This window comes from Pagrus major, chromosome 7, assembly GCF_040436345.1.
Source record: "Pagrus major chromosome 7, Pma_NU_1.0".
NCBI lineage: Eukaryota > Metazoa > Chordata > Actinopteri > Spariformes > Sparidae > Pagrus > Pagrus major.
The window spans coordinates 18258085-18279333 of NC_133221.1; the positions used below are offsets into that span (position 1 = coordinate 18258085).

General features: G+C 41.3%; 3 protein-coding genes across 3 annotated transcripts; 2 read left to right on the top strand and 1 right to left on the bottom strand.

Moving 5' to 3' along the window:
- The first annotated feature begins 242 nt into the window (after positions 1 to 242).
- fance (FA complementation group E) lies at positions 243 to 4871 on the top strand. Its single transcript, XM_073469777.1, has 10 exons — positions 243 to 442; positions 1023 to 1602; positions 1812 to 1856; positions 1942 to 1998; positions 3161 to 3304; positions 3386 to 3509; positions 4085 to 4160; positions 4269 to 4335; positions 4436 to 4561; positions 4659 to 4871. Exons 1-10 carry the CDS (start codon positions 243 to 245, stop codon positions 4761 to 4763), a joined length of 1524 nt encoding a protein of 507 aa, XP_073325878.1. The 3' UTR covers positions 4764 to 4871.
- A 986-nt stretch (positions 4872 to 5857) lies between these two features.
- On the top strand, positions 5858 to 8041 carry rpl10a (ribosomal protein L10a). The gene is made up of 6 exons (XM_073469525.1): positions 5858 to 5924; positions 6361 to 6432; positions 6532 to 6612; positions 7296 to 7444; positions 7545 to 7717; positions 7829 to 8041. The coding sequence occupies exons 1-6, from the start codon at positions 5920 to 5922 to the stop codon at positions 7997 to 7999; spliced, it is 651 nt and encodes a 216-aa protein (XP_073325626.1). The 5' UTR covers positions 5858 to 5919; the 3' UTR covers positions 8000 to 8041.
- A 6135-nt stretch (positions 8042 to 14176) lies between these two features.
- On the bottom strand, positions 14177 to 18466 carry inavaa (innate immunity activator a). The gene is made up of 9 exons (XM_073471203.1): positions 18403 to 18466; positions 17091 to 17224; positions 16807 to 16929; positions 16478 to 16712; positions 16341 to 16394; positions 15997 to 16239; positions 15361 to 15502; positions 14583 to 15270; positions 14177 to 14269 (listed from the first exon to the last, which is right to left on the bottom strand). Exons 1-9 carry the CDS (start codon positions 18464 to 18466, stop codon positions 14177 to 14179), a joined length of 1776 nt encoding a protein of 591 aa, XP_073327304.1.
- Between the last annotated feature and the right edge of the window lie 2783 nt (positions 18467 to 21249).

Consider the following 21249-nt stretch of genomic DNA (forward strand, 5'->3'; position numbering starts at 1 on the left):
TGCTCTTTATTGACACTTTTGCAGTCGGTCAGATTATATCAGATATGAGAGGCTGGAACACGCTATGCAGAGGCTTTATCTTTGTCTCTATAATAACTTGTGGCGTTCACCACTAGGTGGCGGCATAGAGTACACGTGGTCAAATTAAACTCGAGAAGAAGAAATGTCAACAAAACTGGCGGGTGAGTGTAAAACTAGTTGTAGGTCCATGGTGAAACTCCAGCTGATGTATGGACGCTGGGATGTCTCTGAGTCGGTTCGACGGACAGTCGAAGCTACTGGTCCGGTCGCTTCTGTGTGGAGTCTCCGGTGCCCACAGAGCTCTGGGCGTCTTCCACAGGCAGCAGCGGGCCAACCCTGGAGTGTCGCTGTCTAACTTCATAGACTCGCTGTGCAGGGACGAGATCACCTGTCCAGATACTGAAGCCCAGCCAGTAACGGTGTAAGTAAAAGTGCACTGCATTAGGCTTTCGTGTAATGAATGTAACATTGATTTGGACCTAACTTGGTACAAGCAGAGACGTTTGTTCTACAGGTAAACGTTACCATAGCGACAGTAACGCTAGCACACTGAACGGTTTCTAAAGGCAAGTTCACCACTTACTGTCATGTCACGTGTCATCATTAGCAAATAAAATGGTGATGACTTTGTGCCATTGTTTCATGACAGTAATCAGTGGTGAATTTGTGCCTAAGTGTGCTTTTTACTCTCAACATCAAGATTACCCATTTAAAAATTACTAAAAGTGTAATATAAGAGTGAACCTTTAGTCCCCAATCTTTTTGGTTTAGGAACCCTTGCAAAATACAGTGTATAATTGGGGTCAATGAAGTAATTGCTTACAAATAAGCCGATGTTTCACAAAAAGTAAAGATTAGAGGAGGTGTGCACCAAACTCCACAAAACGATAATCTTCAGCTAAGGCCCATTAAAGTGCTAAATTAAGTTACCATTAAGTTGACATCTGCATTAGATATCTGTGAATATGCCTCACACCTGTTTTTTTCCTCACCTATTCTAGTAAACCCCTGGTGTGCCTTTTTCCACCATTATTCAAACAAAACCTGCTGTCCTTCATCCATCTGGTCTACCCAGTACTTCCTCGGACGGCTGTCCTCCATCTGCTCAAATGCCTCAGCCAGGACCCACATCCAAGCCCCTGGGCCTCTGCTCTGGTTAGACAGCTGCAAAGAAACCTGGGTGCCCAAAGTGAGGAACCTCTGCACACTCCACTGTGCAGCCAGAGACTGAAGGAGCTGTCACAGCGTTTAGTTGGTGTTGATGAGACTGGAGGATGGGCAAAGTGCTTCAGCGGTCAAGGAGTAGAATCTGGATCTCAGAGTGGTTCATCAGAGCCAGGGACACAAAGGAAAAGGAAGAGCAGCTTTGTCACTCAGGAGTTAGATGGCGAGGAACCACGACAGCAGAGTAAACGGATAAAGATGGATATCTATGGTAGTGAGTGTCTCGATGCTGAACAGCAGAGTGCGAAAGACGAGATATCAGGAAGTTTAGAAAGCGATGCTCCTGCAGAGATGCCTGCTGAAGAATTGCAGCCATCATCAGACAGTCCCTGTGATGTCCTGCCTGAACATATAAAGGTAGAAAGGAGCTTTATCTGTCCTGTTAGTGCTCAAACGTATCATCCATTTTCACAATTCAACCAATTTGGTTTCTTTTCATTAAAGAGCAGAATTTTCAAATGAGGATTGGATAGCAATTTTCAACAGTGATCAAATCAAGTGCACTACTCGGACCATTATATTTATAAAACATACATGAAATTTGGTCTATTTTTGTGTTTATTTAGGCTTCTGTTCTTCAAATAAAAGAATTACTGGAAAGCCAGACAGAGGTAAGAAGACATGTTTTCTTTCTTCTAGCACAGACTAAGAGTGACATTTGGTATTACTATAATGATTATTATTATGTGTTTGCAGTGGGACCAGAGCTCCATGGATGTGTTCAAAGTGCTTAACGAGTGTGATCCCGGCCAAGTATGTACTAAAAATGTTATAGCTTAATTTTTACCCCTGTACTTATACTTCTCTATGAGTTTACTGTGAAGTTTTACTGTATTTATCCACCCCAGTAATCTATATGTAGAAACATAAATATTAGATGATACATTGTGTCACTATCTCACCAAATGTTTAACATAAGTGTCACTCAATAATCACTTTAATATGAGAGATAAAGCGGACAAACTACTGTAGTGTAGTAGAGTGCTTTAAAACTGTTCAGTTCAGTTCATTATCTACCGCTTTTCCGTGAGGGTCGCGGAGATGTTGCCGCTTTATCGCCCCTTTCAGGGGATTGCGGGTTGCGGGTTACTGGGGCCAAATCCAGTTCACATAGGGCGGAGGCCAGGGTATATCCCTGGATGAGTCGCCAGCTCATCGCAGGGCCCTCTGACGGCAGAGGCTGCCACACAAGGTGCCAACTGCGCGGCAGGAGCAGTTTTGGGGTTCAGTATCTTGCTCAAGGATACTTCGGCATGTAGCTCAGTTCCGCCCAGGGGAGCCGGGGTTTGAACCAGCGACCTTCGGGTCACTGGTCACCTGCTCTACCCACTGAGCTACAGCCGCTTTAAAACTGCATTCTTTCTAATGACCAGCAGGGGGCAACTCCACTGGTTTCAAAAATAAGTTTTGTATGTAAGCTTATAAAAAAATGACCCTACTTCTCACTTGATGTATTACCTCAGTTAACAACTTCCTAATTATTTTATGGTCTGACTTTTTAGTTTAAAGTCTCCTTCAACACAGCGTGGTGTTCATTTAGAAAATTATGGTCCCATTTAGAGTAAAATAGACTCAGATAAGCAGTGTATGCTTTAGGGCGTGGCTACCTTACAATTGACAAGTTGCTACCATGGCATGTCCTCGCGTTCTCAGTTAAATTCAAGCAGGATCCTCCACAGCTCCCCCCTTTCATCCAAATATGACCACGTCTTGCTCCAAAAAACAAGATGGCGACGACCATAATGCCAAAGTTGAGGCTTCAAAACGGTCGTCCACAAACCAATGGGTAACGTCACAGTGGGTTGAGAAAAGGCCTTTTGATCAATCAGAAAGCTTCTGCACCACTCCTGTAATACATTTGTTAGCTGATTGTCTCTTAAAAGACTAATCCCACATCTCTTACTCTCATGTTTAGGTGGAGGTGTTATGCAGCATGCTGTGTTTGCCTGACTTACTGGAGCAACATCTGCCTAAACTGTGCAGCAGTATTTTGGCTCCCTCCTCTGACCTCAGCTACAGCACAGCAACAACATTCATCCGGAGCCTTCTGCTAAAGAAGGTACATCACTGAACATGCAAATTGTGCAACATGTGTCACTGTGTTTGATGCTGACAGGATATCATTTTACTCTACCTGCAGGTGCTGTCCCTGTTGGAGCCGGCCTCCAGATGTCTGGTCACTGCAGTGACATCGCTATGTGGACGCTGGCCCAGACCCATGTGCCACGCTCTAATCGGACCAGTTCTAGAGGACAAGAACATAGGTGAGAAAAGGGTTGTCATTTATTAAAGGGACAACTCAACACAAAATAAAAGGTACATATTGTTCTCTTACCTGTAGTGCTATTTATCCATCTACAGTTGATTGTTTGATCATTTGTCAAGATTCAAATGTATCAGCTGTAGAGATATCTGCCTTCTCTTGAATTTAATGGAACAAGATAGCACTTGGCTTGTGGTACTGAAAGTACCAAAAAAATAAGTCATGAAAAAGGGTTACAAAAATGTTTGTGTATGCTAATCGTAATCGGCCAAAATCATAATCGGCAGGTGAGACTTTAAAAATTGGAACTTCGAATCAGCCAAGAAAATAGCAATCGGTGCATCTCTAGTATTCAGATTTTGGGTTGAACTGTCCCTTTTAACATTGCCTGTATCAGGGGAGGTCAATTAGTTAGTTACAGAGCAGCATTCCTGGAGCTGGCATGGATTCAGTGTCCTTGTTCAAGTCCATGTAAACATGTTCAGATGCTATGATGTTTTGAAAGCTGAGCCATGACCTCGTTCCTCCCCTCTAACCTGAATTGATTCTGTATTTTGAACTTTGTTTTGTTTTCAGGAAATCCACAAGCTGAGCTGCTGAACAGACTGATAGAGGGTTGCCTGGATTCACATTACAGACTGCTGGTGCTCCAGTATGATAATTCAAATTATGTTTATGTATCAAAGAAGCACAAAATAATAATAAACTCATATGGTTATTAGTTGTCTGTTGATGCAATCTATTACCTTTTTCTCTTCAGAATGACATTCAGAATAGAGTGGAGTGAGGCTGTGCTCTCTATTATTCACAGCTTGCTGGACTCCAAGGTAATCTAAATGTTTATTCCTGGGAAAAATGTTGTAAGACCACTTAGTCATAATATTCACTGTTATTGAGTTGACTGTTGTTTCTTTCTTTCTTTCTCAGCCTGACTTGAGTGACGAACTCTTCACACAGTTCATTGAACAGCTCGTCAGCCAGGGTCCTCAATTCACAAAGTCTGTGAAGTTTGCAAAAATGATGCTCACAGTCCTCACCAAATATAGCAGTTATGTAGGTTCTTAAATTTGTTTTGTGCACAATGGCTGAACAGTGGATGAAATAGTAAGAGTATGTAATCTTTCTACAAATGTTTTATGTGTTTTTCCAGGTGACTGCTGCACACAAACACTCCCTGCACAGTTGCCTGATGTTAAACGAGACCTTCCTGAAAAAGCCTGTCCAAGCTGCTTTGAAAAGAATCACACACTCATGAAGTTTCACCTCACCTAATGCACCTTAATAAAGCTGTTTAAATAAGCTCTTGTGTACTTCTTGGCAATGTTTTGACTTGAAAATAAAGCACAGAAAAATTTCACAATTCCCCTTGAATCAGTTCTTAAATGTTGACTTTTGCATTCCTGACTGTTTACTTGAAGATTTGTTGTTGCAGTTCAAGCTCATTCTGCTGTCATATTCATCATGTACTGTATGTGTGTATGTGCATAGATCTGCCCAAGTTCAATGTGTAGGGTTATTAAATTAATAAAATATTTAACATTAAAAACACTTTGTTGGAATATAATTAAATATATTTACTCGATAACTGTACCTAAATACAATTTTGAGGTACTTCACCTTAATATCTATTTAGTGTTCCTTAAACTTCTACTTTCACAACATTAAAATAAAGTGAAGTCTAAGTCTAAGTCTAAGTCTATTTCAGAGGGATTTATTGCAATTCTTACTCCACTACAGTTATTTGAGAGCTATAGTGACTGATTAACCTGCAGATTCAGCTCGTTCAGCTTGTAAAATATGATGTAATATGTTGCAGATCTCATTGCCCAACTGTATATATAGTAAGTAAAGATAAAACTGGGCCATCTTTATACATATGTTGTACATAATCCAACAGTGACAGGGGCATGAGTACATTTATTATATTGAGTACATGTTTCTCATAATATCCATGTGACACCAATTTCCAAGAGAGCATTATTATATTGCGGTATTGCTTGTTTTACTTTTTTTCCTTTCTTTCTAAATATTAACTTAATTAACTAAAATATTAGCTTAATATTAATATTAAGCGTTTATATATAGACAACTGTCTTGTTATACGCTGTAGTTTAAATAAAAGGACTTTTCTGGGTTTTTTTGTTTTTTTTTACTTTGGAGCCTTTACATTGAGTCATTACAGTGAATAATAACATAGTCGAGCACTAAAAAGTGACATAGAAACATTAAATCAGCCACACTGTTGAATAATATTATACAAAGAAATTAATAATTTAATATTTTACATTTGAAAAAAAGACGAATCGTTTGCGCCTTTTGATGACGTCATCACACGGCCGCCTTTATTTTGCGTAATTTCCTGCGTCACTTCCTTTTCCAGCGTAGCAAGACGAGAGGGACAAGCCGCTAAAATGAGGTTAGCGAATTTAACAACTATATGTCGAAGAAATAAACTTTTGCCACATTTATACTGGGCTGTATCGCTCGTCGAAGCTTGTATTGTTGTTACCTTGTACGCTAGTTGCGCTGTTTAGTGCAGTTTATCTGAAATAAGTGAAGTTAAACGTGACGTATGGGACCGGTTCATCTGCCGGCGGTGGACACCACGTTAAGATTTCGATGTAATCCATCGTCATCCACGGATTTAAAGCATGTTTTAGAAAACAATCCGTCATCGTATGATTAAATTACTCCCATAGACTATATTAAATTGAATCTTTCACACATTTGTACCTTATTTGTTTATGAAGGTTTCCTAGCTGCCGTAGCCCATTGGAGGGAGTTGGACTCAATGGGGGGATTTCACATATTGCATCAACTTTAACATGTTTGATGATGATTTTGTGTTACAGTAAGGTCTCCAGAGATACGTTGTACGAAGCCGTGAAGGAGGTCCTGCAGGGCTCTCTGGCCAAGTCAAGGAAGTAAGTTCATGATGAGAAACTGTTGAACCCGTGACATTCTGGCCTATCGGTAAGAAACAGGAATGGAGACTCATGATGTAACACTACATCTGTTTACAGGTTTACTGAGACGGTGGAGCTGCAGATCAGCTTGAAAAACTATGATCCCCAGAAGGACAAGCGTTTCTCCGGCACTGTCAGGTTCGGCCTTTTACTGTTTCACCCAACCTTTTCCCTGTTTGCTGCCAGCCCTGTCTGAGTATTAAAACAGCCTGGAATACGGCAAATAGTTGCTGAAATTGTTTTAAATTATAAAACAAAGAAAGACAGGCCAGGAGCAGGCATGGAGAAGTACTTTGGGGAGTCTGACTGAGCTAACCCAGCCTTGGCTGGTGGAGGTGAAGCAGACGGACCCTTACCCTGGGTCTTAAAATATGAGGGAAGGCTTTGAGTGGTTGAGCTGGTAGGTTCATGTCCTCAAGCCGACCAATTTATATTACCAAAGAGGTCAGCTGGACACCGGCCACTGTGGCGGTATGGGTAAGAATTCTTCTATTCCGGTTAAATCAGGAAGGTGTTATTTGGGGTTGGCAGAGTATGAGTTTCAATGTCTGGCCATAATTTTTGTTTTAGAATACAAAGTTAACTGTACTTTGTGTTTATAGTATTTTTTTTCCATTCCCTATTTAATTATTTGGTCTGATTGCATTAGAAGTGCACAGTTCAGCTGTCATTGCAATTACAATGATGTAGATAACTCAGCCAGGCATCAACACTGGATATTAATGATAATGGTTTCAATCATACCCTGCCTCACTACCAACCAATGCCTCTGGTTTTGACGTGGGATCATGAGCAGTGTCTCTAATTGTATTAATACGCAGGCTGAAGACTCTCCCCAGGCCAAAGTTCTCTGTGTGCGTCCTGGGAGACCAGCAGCACTGTGACGAGGCCAAAGCCGCCGAGCTGCCACACATGGACATCGAGGCTCTTAAGAAGCTCAACAAGAACAAGAAGCTGGTCAAGAAGCTCGGTACGAAGTTGACTTCATTGCTCATTAAAAATCTTGGTTTGTAATCATTGAAACTCTGACATGCTTATTAAACATTCTTTTTCTACTGTCCCCTTTTTAGCCAAGAAGTACGACGCCTTCCTGGCCTCAGAGTCTCTGATCAAGCAGATCCCTCGTATCCTGGGCCCTGGGCTGAATAAGGCCGGCAAGTTCCCCTCCCTGCTCACCCACAACGAGAACATGAACACCAAGGTGGATGAGGTCAAATCGACCATCAAATTCCAGATGAAGAAGGTATGCTTAGTACTGACGTCTGAAATAAAATGCGATTGTTCTGCTGTTAACACGGAGCGAATGTTGAATAAATCAATGGGTTACTAAATAATGTATTTATCTCTGTCGTAGGTGCTCTGTCTGGCTGTAGCTGTCGGACACGTGAAGATGACAGAAGATGAACTTGTGTACAACATCCACCTGGCTACTAACTTCCTGGTGTCTCTTCTGAAGAAGAACTGGCAGAACGTGCGCGCTCTCTACATCAAGAGCACGATGGGAAAACCCCAGCGCCTCTACTAAATGACAGCTTTTCTATTAATAAAAATGTGGAGTTGCTCCAAAGTTGACTGTTTTCAGTGTTTTTCTTTGTGGACATGAAATTTGTTTTAATGGTCATGAATGTTTCTGTATTTTCAACTGTGACTTAAACACTGCTTAATGCTGTACTCCGTCATTTACTTATCTTGGTTCATAGTTGTATCTAAATCCTTTTTCTAACTAAATCAAAACATTAATTGGGATACCTGCAGATACTGTTCCCTCATGTTTCTTTTCTAATGTTAAATATTTGACTTAAATGATGGGAGTAAAAAAAACTCAGGATGGATCAAGAATTCAAACCTAAAAAATGTTTGAGGATAAAAAGAATATAGCTGTGCTTATTTGCAGGAAATGTGCTCAGACGTAAAAAAAACTTAATCATCTTCATCTTTATTTAATCAAGTACTTAATTGATGCCTGAGGGTAAATTGATATTTAAGTGGACAAATCAAGATTAAGTGAAAATAAAGCACACAAGCAACAAAGTATGAAATAACAATAAATTGCGTGTTGAGGGGTATATAGGGATTAATTGACCCAAGAGGGACATGTAGAAAAAAAGGAAAACCAACAGAAATTGCCCTATATGTAATACTGATAAAAGTCATCAACACCTTTTGTGGTAGATTTTGTGACAGTGAAGTTTTAAAGTTCCTTTTCACGCATCCACCATTTAAGTGGTCATTTATTTAACCTTTATTTTTTACCAAGAATATCCCACTGAGATTCAGAATCTTTTACAGGGGAGCTGTCCAAGATGGCAGCATAAAAAGTTTCACATAAATGAAGAAGCAACAACTTAAGACAAACAACAAAATATTCATATAAAATAAAACGAGCAACTGAATGGAAGCAATCAGCTAAATACATCAAGATAATGTATTTAGCATTATTCAGTAATGTGTGCATTCAGTGCTCAAATAGTCCTTAATCCTGTTCCTATCATTCATACTTGAGAAATAATTGAGTTTAAAGTGCCTCTGTAACTCAGTCAAAGACAAATTGCAGTGCAGAATGATTCACTAACATTTACAGAGAAGATACATTTGCATGCATATATAAAATATTTTTTTAAGACAGTGAGGGGGATGGAAACTGCACCTTTGATTCTTCACCTGGGATAACACTAACATTTGTTTACTACAGCTCCAGGTACAGCCATCACTACCCATGAGCCTCTTGGGGCAGCAGACGTCCTGCTCTGGTTTGACTGTGGATCTCTTAATAGGATTAACTATTCGCAGTACAGGAGAAAGGCCGAGGAAGAAATGAGCCAAACACGGACAGGAATTTATTGTGAGAACATATTTGTGTTTTAGGCAGCAGTGACAAATCAAATGCTGACTGTGAAGAGGATTTGAATAGTTTAATCTGGTTTTTACCTGAGTTAAACCCTTGGATTAGTCTTGTGAACACACGATGGACGCTCAGGTGAGTCAAATAATCTACCAACTGCCCTTCCTCTCTCCTGTCAAACACTTAGTATTTAATGATTCTGTCGGTCAGATATAATGTTTCTGAACTTATTTCAGCCTGAAGCAGAGACAAACAACCACTGTCCCTTCATCCTGCTGGACAGTGAGGACAGTGAAGATGGTAACAGCTATAAACTGTTTATAAACACATCCAGTAACCAGTATCATGGCTTTGAGTTAAACTGGTTTATATCTTTACTAACAGAAACCAGCCAGGAGGAGCAGCCAGCCATAAACTGGAACGAGCTGTCCATCATAGAGCGTGTGGGCCTCAACAGGTGACAACCTGTGATATTTATCTGCCATACAGGCTGACATACTATATGTTGTTTATTAATTAACATGATTTAATTTGAGTCTTTATTAAGCTTTCAATCATTTTGTTTTCTGACAGTGTGGAGATGTCAGAGAAAGATTTAGAGGTAAGGTCACTACTTCTCTTCCACCACAGATTACATGGATTTACATTTGATTAATAGTAATAAGAGAAAAGTTATGTGTATTGATTTGTTTTAATATTCTCCTCAAATTGAAGTTGTATGCCTTCATTTCAACTCATTAAAACATACAGACAAAACATAAACATCTGAAATGTATTTACAGTATGTGGATGTAATGAAAACCTGAGTGAAATAAATGATCATGTTGCTTTCAGACGGCCTTCTCTCAGATCGCCCTGGCCTTCCGCTGTGATCAGTACACCCTGAAGCAGAGGCTGCAGGCCGAGGAGCACGCACGCAACCTGGCTGAGGAGAACATCCAGCTGGAGCTGACCAGAGGCAGGGAGACCCTGGAGGTGCAGTAAATGACCTGAAATGAGCCTTAATGACACCACCAGAGAGCAGGTTTACATGTGTGTGTGTTTGTGTGTGTGTGTGTGTGTGTGTGTGTGTTTGTGTGTGTGTGTGTGTGTGTGTGTGTTTGTGTGTGTGTGTGTGTGTGTGTGTGTGTGTGTGTTGTAGACACTGAAGGGCCTGTGTCTGGACAGTCAGCGCAGTAAGATCCTGCAGAGGCTGGAGCTGTCTCTGGACATCCTCGGTGGAACAGTGGAGCGGATCTCCAACACGGCTGAAGTCCTCGGTGCTGTGCACCAGGTACACTGAAGCTCCTCTGCTCCTGTCTGATTTTTGGATGGTTCTGTAGCACTTAATGGTCCAGTGTGGCGGATTTAGTGGCATCTCTTGAGGTTGCAGGTAGCCAACAAATGAATATCCCTCACTTCACCCTCCCCTCCCTAGGGTTGCTGCTAAAAGAGTCAAAAGTTGTGAAAGACTTCGTTTGAGCTTTCTGGGTTACTGAAGAAACATGGTGGACTCTGTGGAAGAGGACCTGCTCCCTCTCTAGATATAAAATGCTCATTCTAGGGTAACAAATACACATTTTTTTAGTTTCAGGTAATTATACGCGAATGAAAACATAATTCTAATCATTATACTGCCAATGAAGCCCCCTAAATTCTACACACTGGACCTTTAAGACTGGTATTTAACCTGTGGGTCAGGGCCCCAAAAAGGGCCAGAGTATAACGGAGGAGGTACAAAATTATTAGAGGGATAAAGAAAGAAAAAGAACATTTCTTCTTTCGTTATCATAAAATAAATAATTTTTCTGAATTGTCTCTAATTTGTGCTATCTCTTTGTGAAATACTGAATATTTTCAGCTCTCTGAGCCTAAAAATTCCTTTAAATTGAACAATCTGAAAAAGAAAAATCACTTATTTGGTTGAACAAATCACAACTCGTGTCCACACTTCTTAATTTAAAGGTGTTTTAAGTTAAGTCCCTCAGTAGGGAGCCTCTAGGGGCAATTAAGTTTATATTTATGACTTAATTATTGGTCATTAAAATAATATTAAATTAGCGTGAAAGCCTGCAGTGTACAATAAGCCACCGGGCAAGAATTTAACATGTTGGTGCATCATTAAAGCCTAATAACCACATTATAAAAAATGTTCTTTCACTCAAAAACTCGACTAGTGTACTTCATCAGGACGGTGTTGGAACAAAAGTCACATTCAACAAAGCCCCATCCTCTTAAAACCAAGAAGAAAAGCACAAAATACAGAGATCTCTGGTGAAATTATCAAAATAACCACTTTTGTGCTCACTTTTGTGTAGTAGCACATCACTTATAGTCAGATATTGATTTAGGAAAGTGATTAGTAATTAGGCTTTCAGGGTTTTAGACAAGTGTTTTTAGCTCTGATGATCTCTCTCTCTTCCTATTTGTGCACTACTGTCTTGATATTTGCAGACAATCATGAATTATTGTAGCACGCTGAAATTATTTGTACATTCAAGCTATTTTCCTAATTCAAGCTGAGATCTTTTGTCAGTGTCCCTATAATAGATATACCAAACATACATGACGTACACTTAGTGTTGCTCTATAAGATATAGATCATATAGAATCTAAGATGTTTTGCTCTTTGTGTCTTTGTTAGGAGGCTCGAGTGAGCCGGGCAGTCGAGCTCATGGTGGCTCATATGGACAATCTGACGAGACGACATGACAGAAACGTGGCAGAGCTGGAGGAGGCCAAGAAGGCGATTCAGCAGCAGAACCCCTGCAGGACCATCGCTGACCCTAGAGCATCTCCAGGTCTCTGACCCCAATCCGTCTCATCTTGTTTGTCTTGTTCATGTGCAATATTTTACTGACCGCTTGATCTGTTGTTGTAGATCCAGACGACAGTGACAACAGAAGGAGAAGCTATCAGCAGGTACGTAGATATTTAGCTTGTTGTACCATCTGAGTACAACTACCTTTTCATCACTTCAATCTGTAGTTTATTTGTGTTCTCTCACTTTTCTTTCAATAGAACAACAGCCGTAGAAGAGTCAGTATATCAGTAATTTCCAGTAACAGCCAGGTAAGGAGGTTTTGTTAGTGAACTCTCTCCTTTCTTTACAAATCTTATCATCCAGAAACACTGATGATGTTCTTTGTCTCTACAGGAGAAGATAATGCGACAGTTGAGGAAGCGAGCCAAGGAGGGAGGATCAGCCAACAAGAAGTCTGGCCGCTCTCAATCAGCGAGCTCCGAGTCCAGCTGCTCTGCCATCAACAAGGACGACAGCTACACAGCAGATGACAGGTCAGCTAGTGACTCAAATTATCTGTGCCACGTGATCAACTAGTGTGCATCCCCTCATTTCCACTTTCTCTGTTTTTTCAGGCCACCGGGTCCTGATGAAGCTCCGCCAGAAACTTCAGCTGCTCAGCCTCCTCCTGAACCCCCTCCCGTCCACACCCCAGAGTGCCTCCCATCAAAACAACTGGTCACCAGGAAGACACAAAACAAAAAGTACGGCTTGGAATCACTGCACATGGACAAAATAGCAGAAACAACACAAAAATCGATAGCCTGCAGTAAACACCGAATAATACCAGTTCAAACTACTGCCTCAGACATCACCATCAGAGAACGGCTCCAGCTTGGTTAACTTTGCATTGATCCTGTTCTGGAAAAATGTAACTGTGTGTGTTTATGTGTCTTTGTTTCAGTTCCTCTTTGGATACTTTGCGACATAGGCACAAGGGCAAATCTGCCTTAACAAAGAAAAAAGCAGACAGGGATAAAAAGAGTACAAATGTTTACAGACGGCTCTCTGTGGGCACGTAAGTCAACATGTTTTTAAAAGTCTTTTGATGACTGGTGATTTTTTTCTCTGCACAAACACTGACTGGCTGTTCTTCTTGCAGACAGCGTCCTCTGGCTCACTGGCTGCACCGCTGTCGCTGGGCGATCTTCTGCATGTACCTGTTTGCGCTCTTCTGTGTCGTGACACTGACTTACTTCTTGTTGGAAGCTTCATGATGGAGAATCTGTTTTCTGAATATACAGTTATCAAGATGTTGTATTGTGTAGACCGTCTGGAAAACTCTTTGTTTATAAATACAAAACATTTTTGATTTACACTTCTGTTTGTGTTCTTTTGGCTCAGACAATACCTCAATGACAACAGTGGCACAAACTTAACTTTAACTGTATTTTTTTTATTATAAATATACAAAAAATATCAAAACTGATACAATCACTGGGTTAGTAACAAAGCACCATACTGCAGTGAAAACATTCATCAAACCACCGTTAAAGGCATCAGTGATTAATTATCAAGAGTTAATAGTAAATGTTAAGATTCAGCGTACTTCACATCAGACAGATGTTAAATTTTAACTATATATATTAAAAAGAGCAATACATTTTCAAAGGTGTATCAAAACTTTAGTAATAAGTCTCTATGTTGCAAGGGGGAAACTTTCAAGAATGCATAAATAGAGTATAATATTAAAAATTATATTAGGAATGGGCATCTTATTTGAGAACTACTGTAGGTGAAGTTTGTGTGCAAAATGTGTGCCAGCCACAAGGAAATCATTTAAACCACAAGCTTGTTTTAAACTTTGTGATCCACTCGACACATTTATGAACTTGTATGAGGCTTAATTCACCTCAGAAATTTTAGAAACATCTTTTAGAAAACAATTTAAAATAAATAAAACTGGCATGCCACCTTACGTTAAGTTTAAATTAAAAGACGAGAGAGAAATGTGCTCGATAGGTCCACGTCTTCATGTCAACATATAATCTCACAGAGAGCCTTAATAAATAGAGAGATAAATAAAAAGGAAGAACACACATCCTACTGAACACACTGCAGAGCAGCAGAAGTCTCAGCTACACCTGGCTCACGATTTCAGCATCCTCAGGAATGAACCACTGTACTGGAGTCCCGTCCGCAGCTCTCTGGAGAACCACATTACCCAAACCCTGTGAAAACAGACAGGAAATCAGTGATCACCTTATGCATTACAAGTACAAATATATTGAGGAGATTAGTTGATTAATTGATTGGTCCATCAAAGGAACTTTAATCTGCATTTTTTTAAAGCAATTTCAAGCAAAACAGAAAATTCTGCTTTCCAAAATGTGAAAATGTGTTGATTTTTTGAAATAAGACATTTAAAGATGTCACCATGGACATTTTTCCATTGGTTTCTGATGTTTTTATAGATCAAACGATTAACAGAACAGACTAATCAATAATGAGTCGCCTATTTTGCTGCTATATCATTGAACCGACCTGTTTAAATGGAGGCAGATGAGGTGAAGTGGGGCTCAGAGCGCTCTGCTGATCCACACAGCTCGGCCGTAACTTCTGCAGCTGGTTCCTCTGATGCCAGGACTTCAGCTCCTCCGACACGATCTCCCGGGGCATCAGCCTGATGGCGTGGTTCGGATACTCCTTCAGTGAGGGCGTTCGCACCAGCCTGGTGTAAGGTGGAGGAGGTTTTATTATTCTCATAGGCGACAATGCTCCCTCCTGCCACTGTCTTTGCTGAGGGCTGCTTGCCACAGGCGGGGAGGACACAAAGCACTTCCCCATGTCCAGGTCTTGAGGGGTGAGGGGGCCTTCTTCTGCCCTGATGTAGCCGAGGCTGGAATGAGACTGGCTGGAGTTCTTGTGTGAGCTGGAGATGCTGGAGAGCCCTTTCTTTTGTGCTCCAAAGTGGAATCCATAAGGCGGCGGGCAGAGCTTTGGGATCTCAGTGGGTCCATCCCTGCCAGGAGAGCTGATGTAGGAGGAGGAGGAGGAGGAGTGCTCAGAGCTGCTGTCCTCAGAGCTAGACTGGTAGGGGCGCAGCAGGGAGCACTCTGGAGAACGCACCAGGAAGTCAGCCGCGCAGCACCGCTGGGGCAGCCTGGCTCGCCCTCGATTGTTCTCAGAGCTGAGGCGCTCTTTGTCAGCAGATGGCTTACTTTTGGGAAGTCTGAGGAGAAATTGAATGTAAAATTATATCAGACATGTTGCTATGCTCTCTGCAAATTAGTGTACTAATGTATCTGACTTCTCAGTGTACCTGAAGGACTGGGAGTACTGTCGGCGCACGTGCAGCTCAGGGGTGGAGGGAGCACTGGTGGAGTGGTTGTGACGCAGGGCTGAGTTCTTGATAAACTGAGAGATAGGAATCCTGCAGCTCTCTGCAGACACTTGGGTTCCTGCTGGACTGCTGCACAGAAAAACAACAGAAAGAATGATGTGAGAAATGCAATACATCTACAATGTCGGTGGGTCCCAACATTTTTCCCTTAACCCCTTTTCAATCAGAGTAAACTGTCAACCCCTGACAGGTGATGTGTTTTATGGATATTTCATTCATATCTAATACCTGACAATAACAGTACAAAAGAATTGATAAACTGTACAAGTAGCCTGTAGAGTGAAAGCAATTACTGCAAGTGGTTTGTGTAAAATGAGTGATTTGAACAAACTATTTCCTGTGACTAATCAGCTTCCTTTTGATAGATTCAGTGTTTTCTTCTAGCTGAAACTAACTGAATATAACATATAGTATATAATAGTACTCAGGTCTTCCTTATCCTGTTAGATTTTTTTTAAGTTTATATCTTACATAAGAAATCTGTACTTTGTGAATATCAATGTATTTAATTTCCTTGACAAATATGAAGGAAACCCAGTGAAGCAGTGTATTCACAAGGTCCAGACTCGTACCTGGACCTGCTGCTGCAGGCAGATTGAGGTTTAGTGGCCTTCTGATAAGGCTGATCCAGACTGGACTCTTTCCATGGAGAGTTCTGGATGGGGGAGCGCTCGAACTCCACACTGAGCTGGCTTGATGACTGCGGGGATGACTGCAGGGTCTTGGCTGACAGCTGGAGGGGGTCTGAGTAGGAGGTGCCCAACACTGGAGGAGATAGAGGGCTGGGAGAGTCCACATCTGTGGAAAAACAGCAAGGACTGTCAGAGTATGCTTTTGTTTTGTGATGAGAGTAATAATAATCTTCAACGCTTATATGTATAACTGTACTCCCTACTCACCATCATCCAAGGCCACCACATCCGACAGGGAGCTGTCATCAGACATGTTCAGATCTGTATACAGAAAAAGAACGATCAGTGTGTGTTCATGAGTGCAGTGCACAGTTTGGCCTGAAGAGGGCAGTGGTGTATCTCACCTTTGTTTTGTCTCTTTGAGATGCTGACGCATGGTGAGTTGCACTCGCTCTTGATCCTGTGCTGGACCACGGCGACCTGCAGATCCTTCACTTTCTTCTCCTCCCTCTTGCACTGCTGCAGCCGGCTCTTCTTCTGTGGTTTACTGAGGTGGCCCTCCAGGGAGAGTTTGCGGGCCGCCTCATAAATCTGCCGCTGAAGAGCCAATTCAGTTTCCAGTGCCTGCAACTCTGGATCCTACAATGAAGTCAAATTCTTAGTTTTAGCTGATGAATAATAGTCTCTTTAGCTATCTTTTCTCAAGACACTCCATACTGATGGCGTCCCGTACCTGTTTATTCATATGGATCAGATCTTCGTCCAGCTTGAAGGAAGCCCCAATTCTCCTTCTGACTCGGGGTGGCTTCTCATCGGGCATCAGAGGATAGTCTGAGGGCAGTTTACCAGTCAGCTCCTTTGAATTCAAAATAAAAGTGTTGATTACAAAAATAGGAGAAACCAAATGCAATTATAACTTCTCATTTAGAACTATTACAGAGTTTGTTTTAACTACTCAAAGCACAAATTAATGTCTTAGTAGTAGTGTGTACATGTCATCATGTTGGAGTTACTTACTGCCTCCCTGATGCAGAGCTTTCTGAGCTCCAGCAGGCAGAGCTCCAGTCGCTCCTCCAGAGACTGGTGCTTCAACTTCAGGGCTCTGGTGTGGGTGGTCAGGTCCTTCACCGGGGACGTGGGGCTGTCTGGACCTGCAGTGAACACACATGGGATCAGATCAGGCTATCCTCATCAGCAACTGTCTCAGCAATAGAAATAAATATACTATTTGCTATTTCTACTGTATATGATGTGCTGTCTTATAGTGTTGTCAAAATATCAATATTCTATACCACTTTAAATACCACAGGGAAAACACTGAGGGAATAACATTTTAGAGTTGTATGAAAAGATAAATATAACAATGACAGTGAGATACAACTTTTCTTTTCTTGGTTATTAGCAGGGCACAGCATCAGACTGTAGGAAACATTAAATATCACACTTTTTTAGAAACATTAATTAATTTCTCTTTAGATCAGGCCTTTAAAAGTAATGTGTGTCAACTGGTGTACTGGTGTTTCGATACATCAGAATCGATATGTATCGATTAGGCTTACTACAACACATCATTTTCAGCACAACTGCTGGTGCTTTAAAGTATTGTGTACAGTTCAATGCTGTATTGTTTCTTCTGTACTTATGTAGAGCTGCAATGATTAGTTGATTAATCGGTTTGAAAAAGTCCAAATTTTCTAATTCCTGCTAATTAAATGCGAATATTTTCAGTTTTTTACTCCTTGACTCCCTTTGACAGTTAACTGAATATATTTGGGCTGTGGACAAAACAAGACATTTGAGGATGTCATTTTGGTCTTTTCGAAACAATTTTCACCTTTTTCTGACTTTTTATAGACCAAAACCACTAATTATTCAAGATAATAATCAACAGATGAAACGACAATGAAACTTTTGCTCACATTTGTTCTTGTTAGTACTGAAGCTGTTTGTTGTATTGTTTTTCTCCTGCCTGCATGGTGTGATATAATGTGGGCTGACACCAACACTAAGTGTCTGTAATTTCTGGACTATGTCTGTGTGTTTTAATTGTGCATATTGTTTTTTGTGTCGACACTGTGAATCAAATTCCCTTTTGGATAATAAAATAATGAAAATTAACATCTGCTTTTGCATCTGCAAACAAATGTATTGCTATTTGTTTTTGTTTATGAATGTTAAAAGTGACAATGTGAGATGCAACTTTTTCTTTTGCTTGCTTTCTTCCCATCAGTAATATTGTTATGTTTTGTATTGATCATGTTTTCCTAAGCTATACATCTTTTGGAAATCACATGCTGTATTTTAGCATTTTGTCATGATGTTTTCTCACCAGAGTGCAAGATAATCCCACTGTCAGTGTCACTGATCTCCTCTTTGCTCTCGATGGCCGTCATCTTCACGATCTGCTCTGGAGTTTTTAGAAATACCTGTTGAAATAAGCAGATATTAGTAAAAATTAAATTGAGCACTTATAAGAATAGACATTCTCCTGCTGTTTTCCTCCCACAGGGCTTCATTCATGCTGCTCCTGCTGCTTTACTTAACAAAAGTGAATGACTGGCGAGTGTCCTTTCACACACTTATCCATGCAGCTCTCCATCTCCTCCTCCTGCCCCTCCTCCTCCCTCCCATGCTCACTCACAAAAGAGGCAGACCCCCACGGTTGACTCGGCACATGTGCGGGGGTTAATCCAAATCGTGGTGCCATGGTGACGGGGCACGGTGCGGCTGGCTAGGGGAGCGTGTCGCCATGAGGCGTGTCAGAGGGCGTTTAAAGAGCCCAGACCCCGAAAAAGAAAGCAGATGGCAGCAGGAATTACCCCACTCATGGACTGCACCTGTTCCCCCTGCGCACCCCTCCCTCAGCTCCTATTCAACCAGTGTCCAGAAAACCCTCTAGGGGCTTTGAAGTGGAAGAATGTCTCAATGCTGGGCTTGTCCACGCAGCATCAGATCACTCCTGTGCAATGCTGCCCATTTCACTAACGCACTTTCACAAACAGGCGAGCACAATGCGTGTTTATGGCCCTGCTCTGCTCCATTGTTGCTCTCCACCAAACTACTGACTGACAATAAACAAAAAACGAGAATGGGAGAGGAACGACAGGCAAGAAGAGGAAAACAATGACAACAACAAATTGGAGATAACATTTAGAGATAAGTCAAGGCTTTTAAAACCTGGCCAGGAGGTCTGACTGCACTGTTTTTGTGAAATCATCTCAGGACTAGACAGAGGGTACTTTTTGGGTTAATCAATTTATTATGGATCTCACATGTCAGTCACCACCTCAACCTTTCCCCTAAAAATGGCTTCAGATCACAAGAAACAGCGTTACAGGCTCCAACATGATTAAAGGACATCATAAGCCAGCCTAGCTTCAAAGCCACACATTCATAAAATGATGTGTATAAACCTGACGACTCCTAGAGCAGTCTATGTGTTAATATCATGTAAACAAAGCTGAAATGAGAAGTAAATGATGTCAAGGTTTTCTTTACCATTACAAGGCTTAGATGCAGGACTGTCTAAGCTGAATTAATCTAAAATCAATGAGCATGAAAACTAACTGAAGTTAGTTTCCCAGATTTAATGGTTGTAGTTGGTCCCCAGTGGACTTCTTTGGCAGGTTTTGTCTCAAAGCTTTTAAGGTGTTGTCTATTTATTATCAACCCTAGCTTATTGCTAACTTCTTGTATACAGATATGGTCGTAATGATGGTCCAAAATGATGTGAAAACAGGCATGGGACAATATGAAGATTTTGTGTCATGATTATCTCGTCATCCAGCATAACTGTGATTCGCCATATATTACCGAATCATAAAAATATTCTTAAAACTTAAAATGAAAAATAAAATTGTATTCAAACAATCTGGGATCCCTTTAAACTTCCATTTTGTCAGGAAACATCTTTTTTAGTGAAAAACTATCTTGAAAAGTAATCATAAAGTCTAACTGCACAAATAGAGGATAAATAAATGGTAGTAACCTTGTCTCCCTGTCCTTTTTTTATAATCTGTAGCACTTACACACCTCCGATTTAATTTGTTTTGTGGGGCATACAATGTGCAAGCCATGGTGAAAGGTTTAGGCAATTCAAATAAATCAGGAAACCAATATATAAGACTGTACATTAGCGATTTTTTAATTAAAAAAGGTAAAACATTTTCTTGCAGGAGGAGCCCCAAACCGGTTCTGTTTTCCACAAACCTAGGAAAACACTGAATGATGTGTTATTCATCAGGAATAAAAGTGATATGAAAACAGACACCACATGAATGAATGTATTGCTAAATCTGCTGTGTATAATCCTCAACTCTTGTCTCATTCTCTGTTTGGAGATTGGTATCAGGCCTTTTCCTGCAGGGACCAGGAAGACACAGAGCCCGAGCTCCTCTAACAGGATATTATTGTGTATCCCACAGGCCTGACCCATTCACCACAGCAACTCATGTGAACTGATGCAGCTATGGGCAGCCGGTAGCACAATGAGGCACAGGCAGCTTGAGTCAGTAAAACAACACTGCAACAAAGGCCCTGTATCCACCAACCGGCCTCAATAATCTACTGTGGGTGCAATATCTGCTGACGACTCGCTTCGGGGCCTGAGCAGCGTCATTGGGCCAATATTGAGACAAGGCTGAGCTCAGTGCTGAGTTTTTAAATGTGCAAGGTCGGGGCCCCGCTGTACTCTCAGACGCAGCAATCTAAAAGACGTCAACAGGAATCCAGCCTGGTAATCAGAGACAGGCAGGGTAATGTGGGATTTACCCACTTACACCCCATAACTCTCTGAAGACTTTCACAAGAGTCTGTGGTCGGAGGTCTAGGCTGAGTGAGTGGGTGGGTGGGTGAGTTTGGGTAGAACAGCAGATCTCACTAGACGCTGCAGCTTATTGCCAAGACGCTAATGCCATTTGTCATAGCTTTCATAAAAACCTGGAGTCGTGGGAGTGATGAAAGTATACTGTGAGATGGAGCCAGGATACTTTTCTTGATCGTGTTTAACAGGAATAGCAGTCCATTTCCTGCAGCTGCTGATAGCAGTCTCCACCCAGCAGACTTGATTGATGCAGTCATAACATCTTAATTGCAGCATGTGTGTGATCAACGTTAAGGACGACTATCTAGGAACGTGTCAGGGATGGGAGATGACCATCCCACCCATCCTCACTGC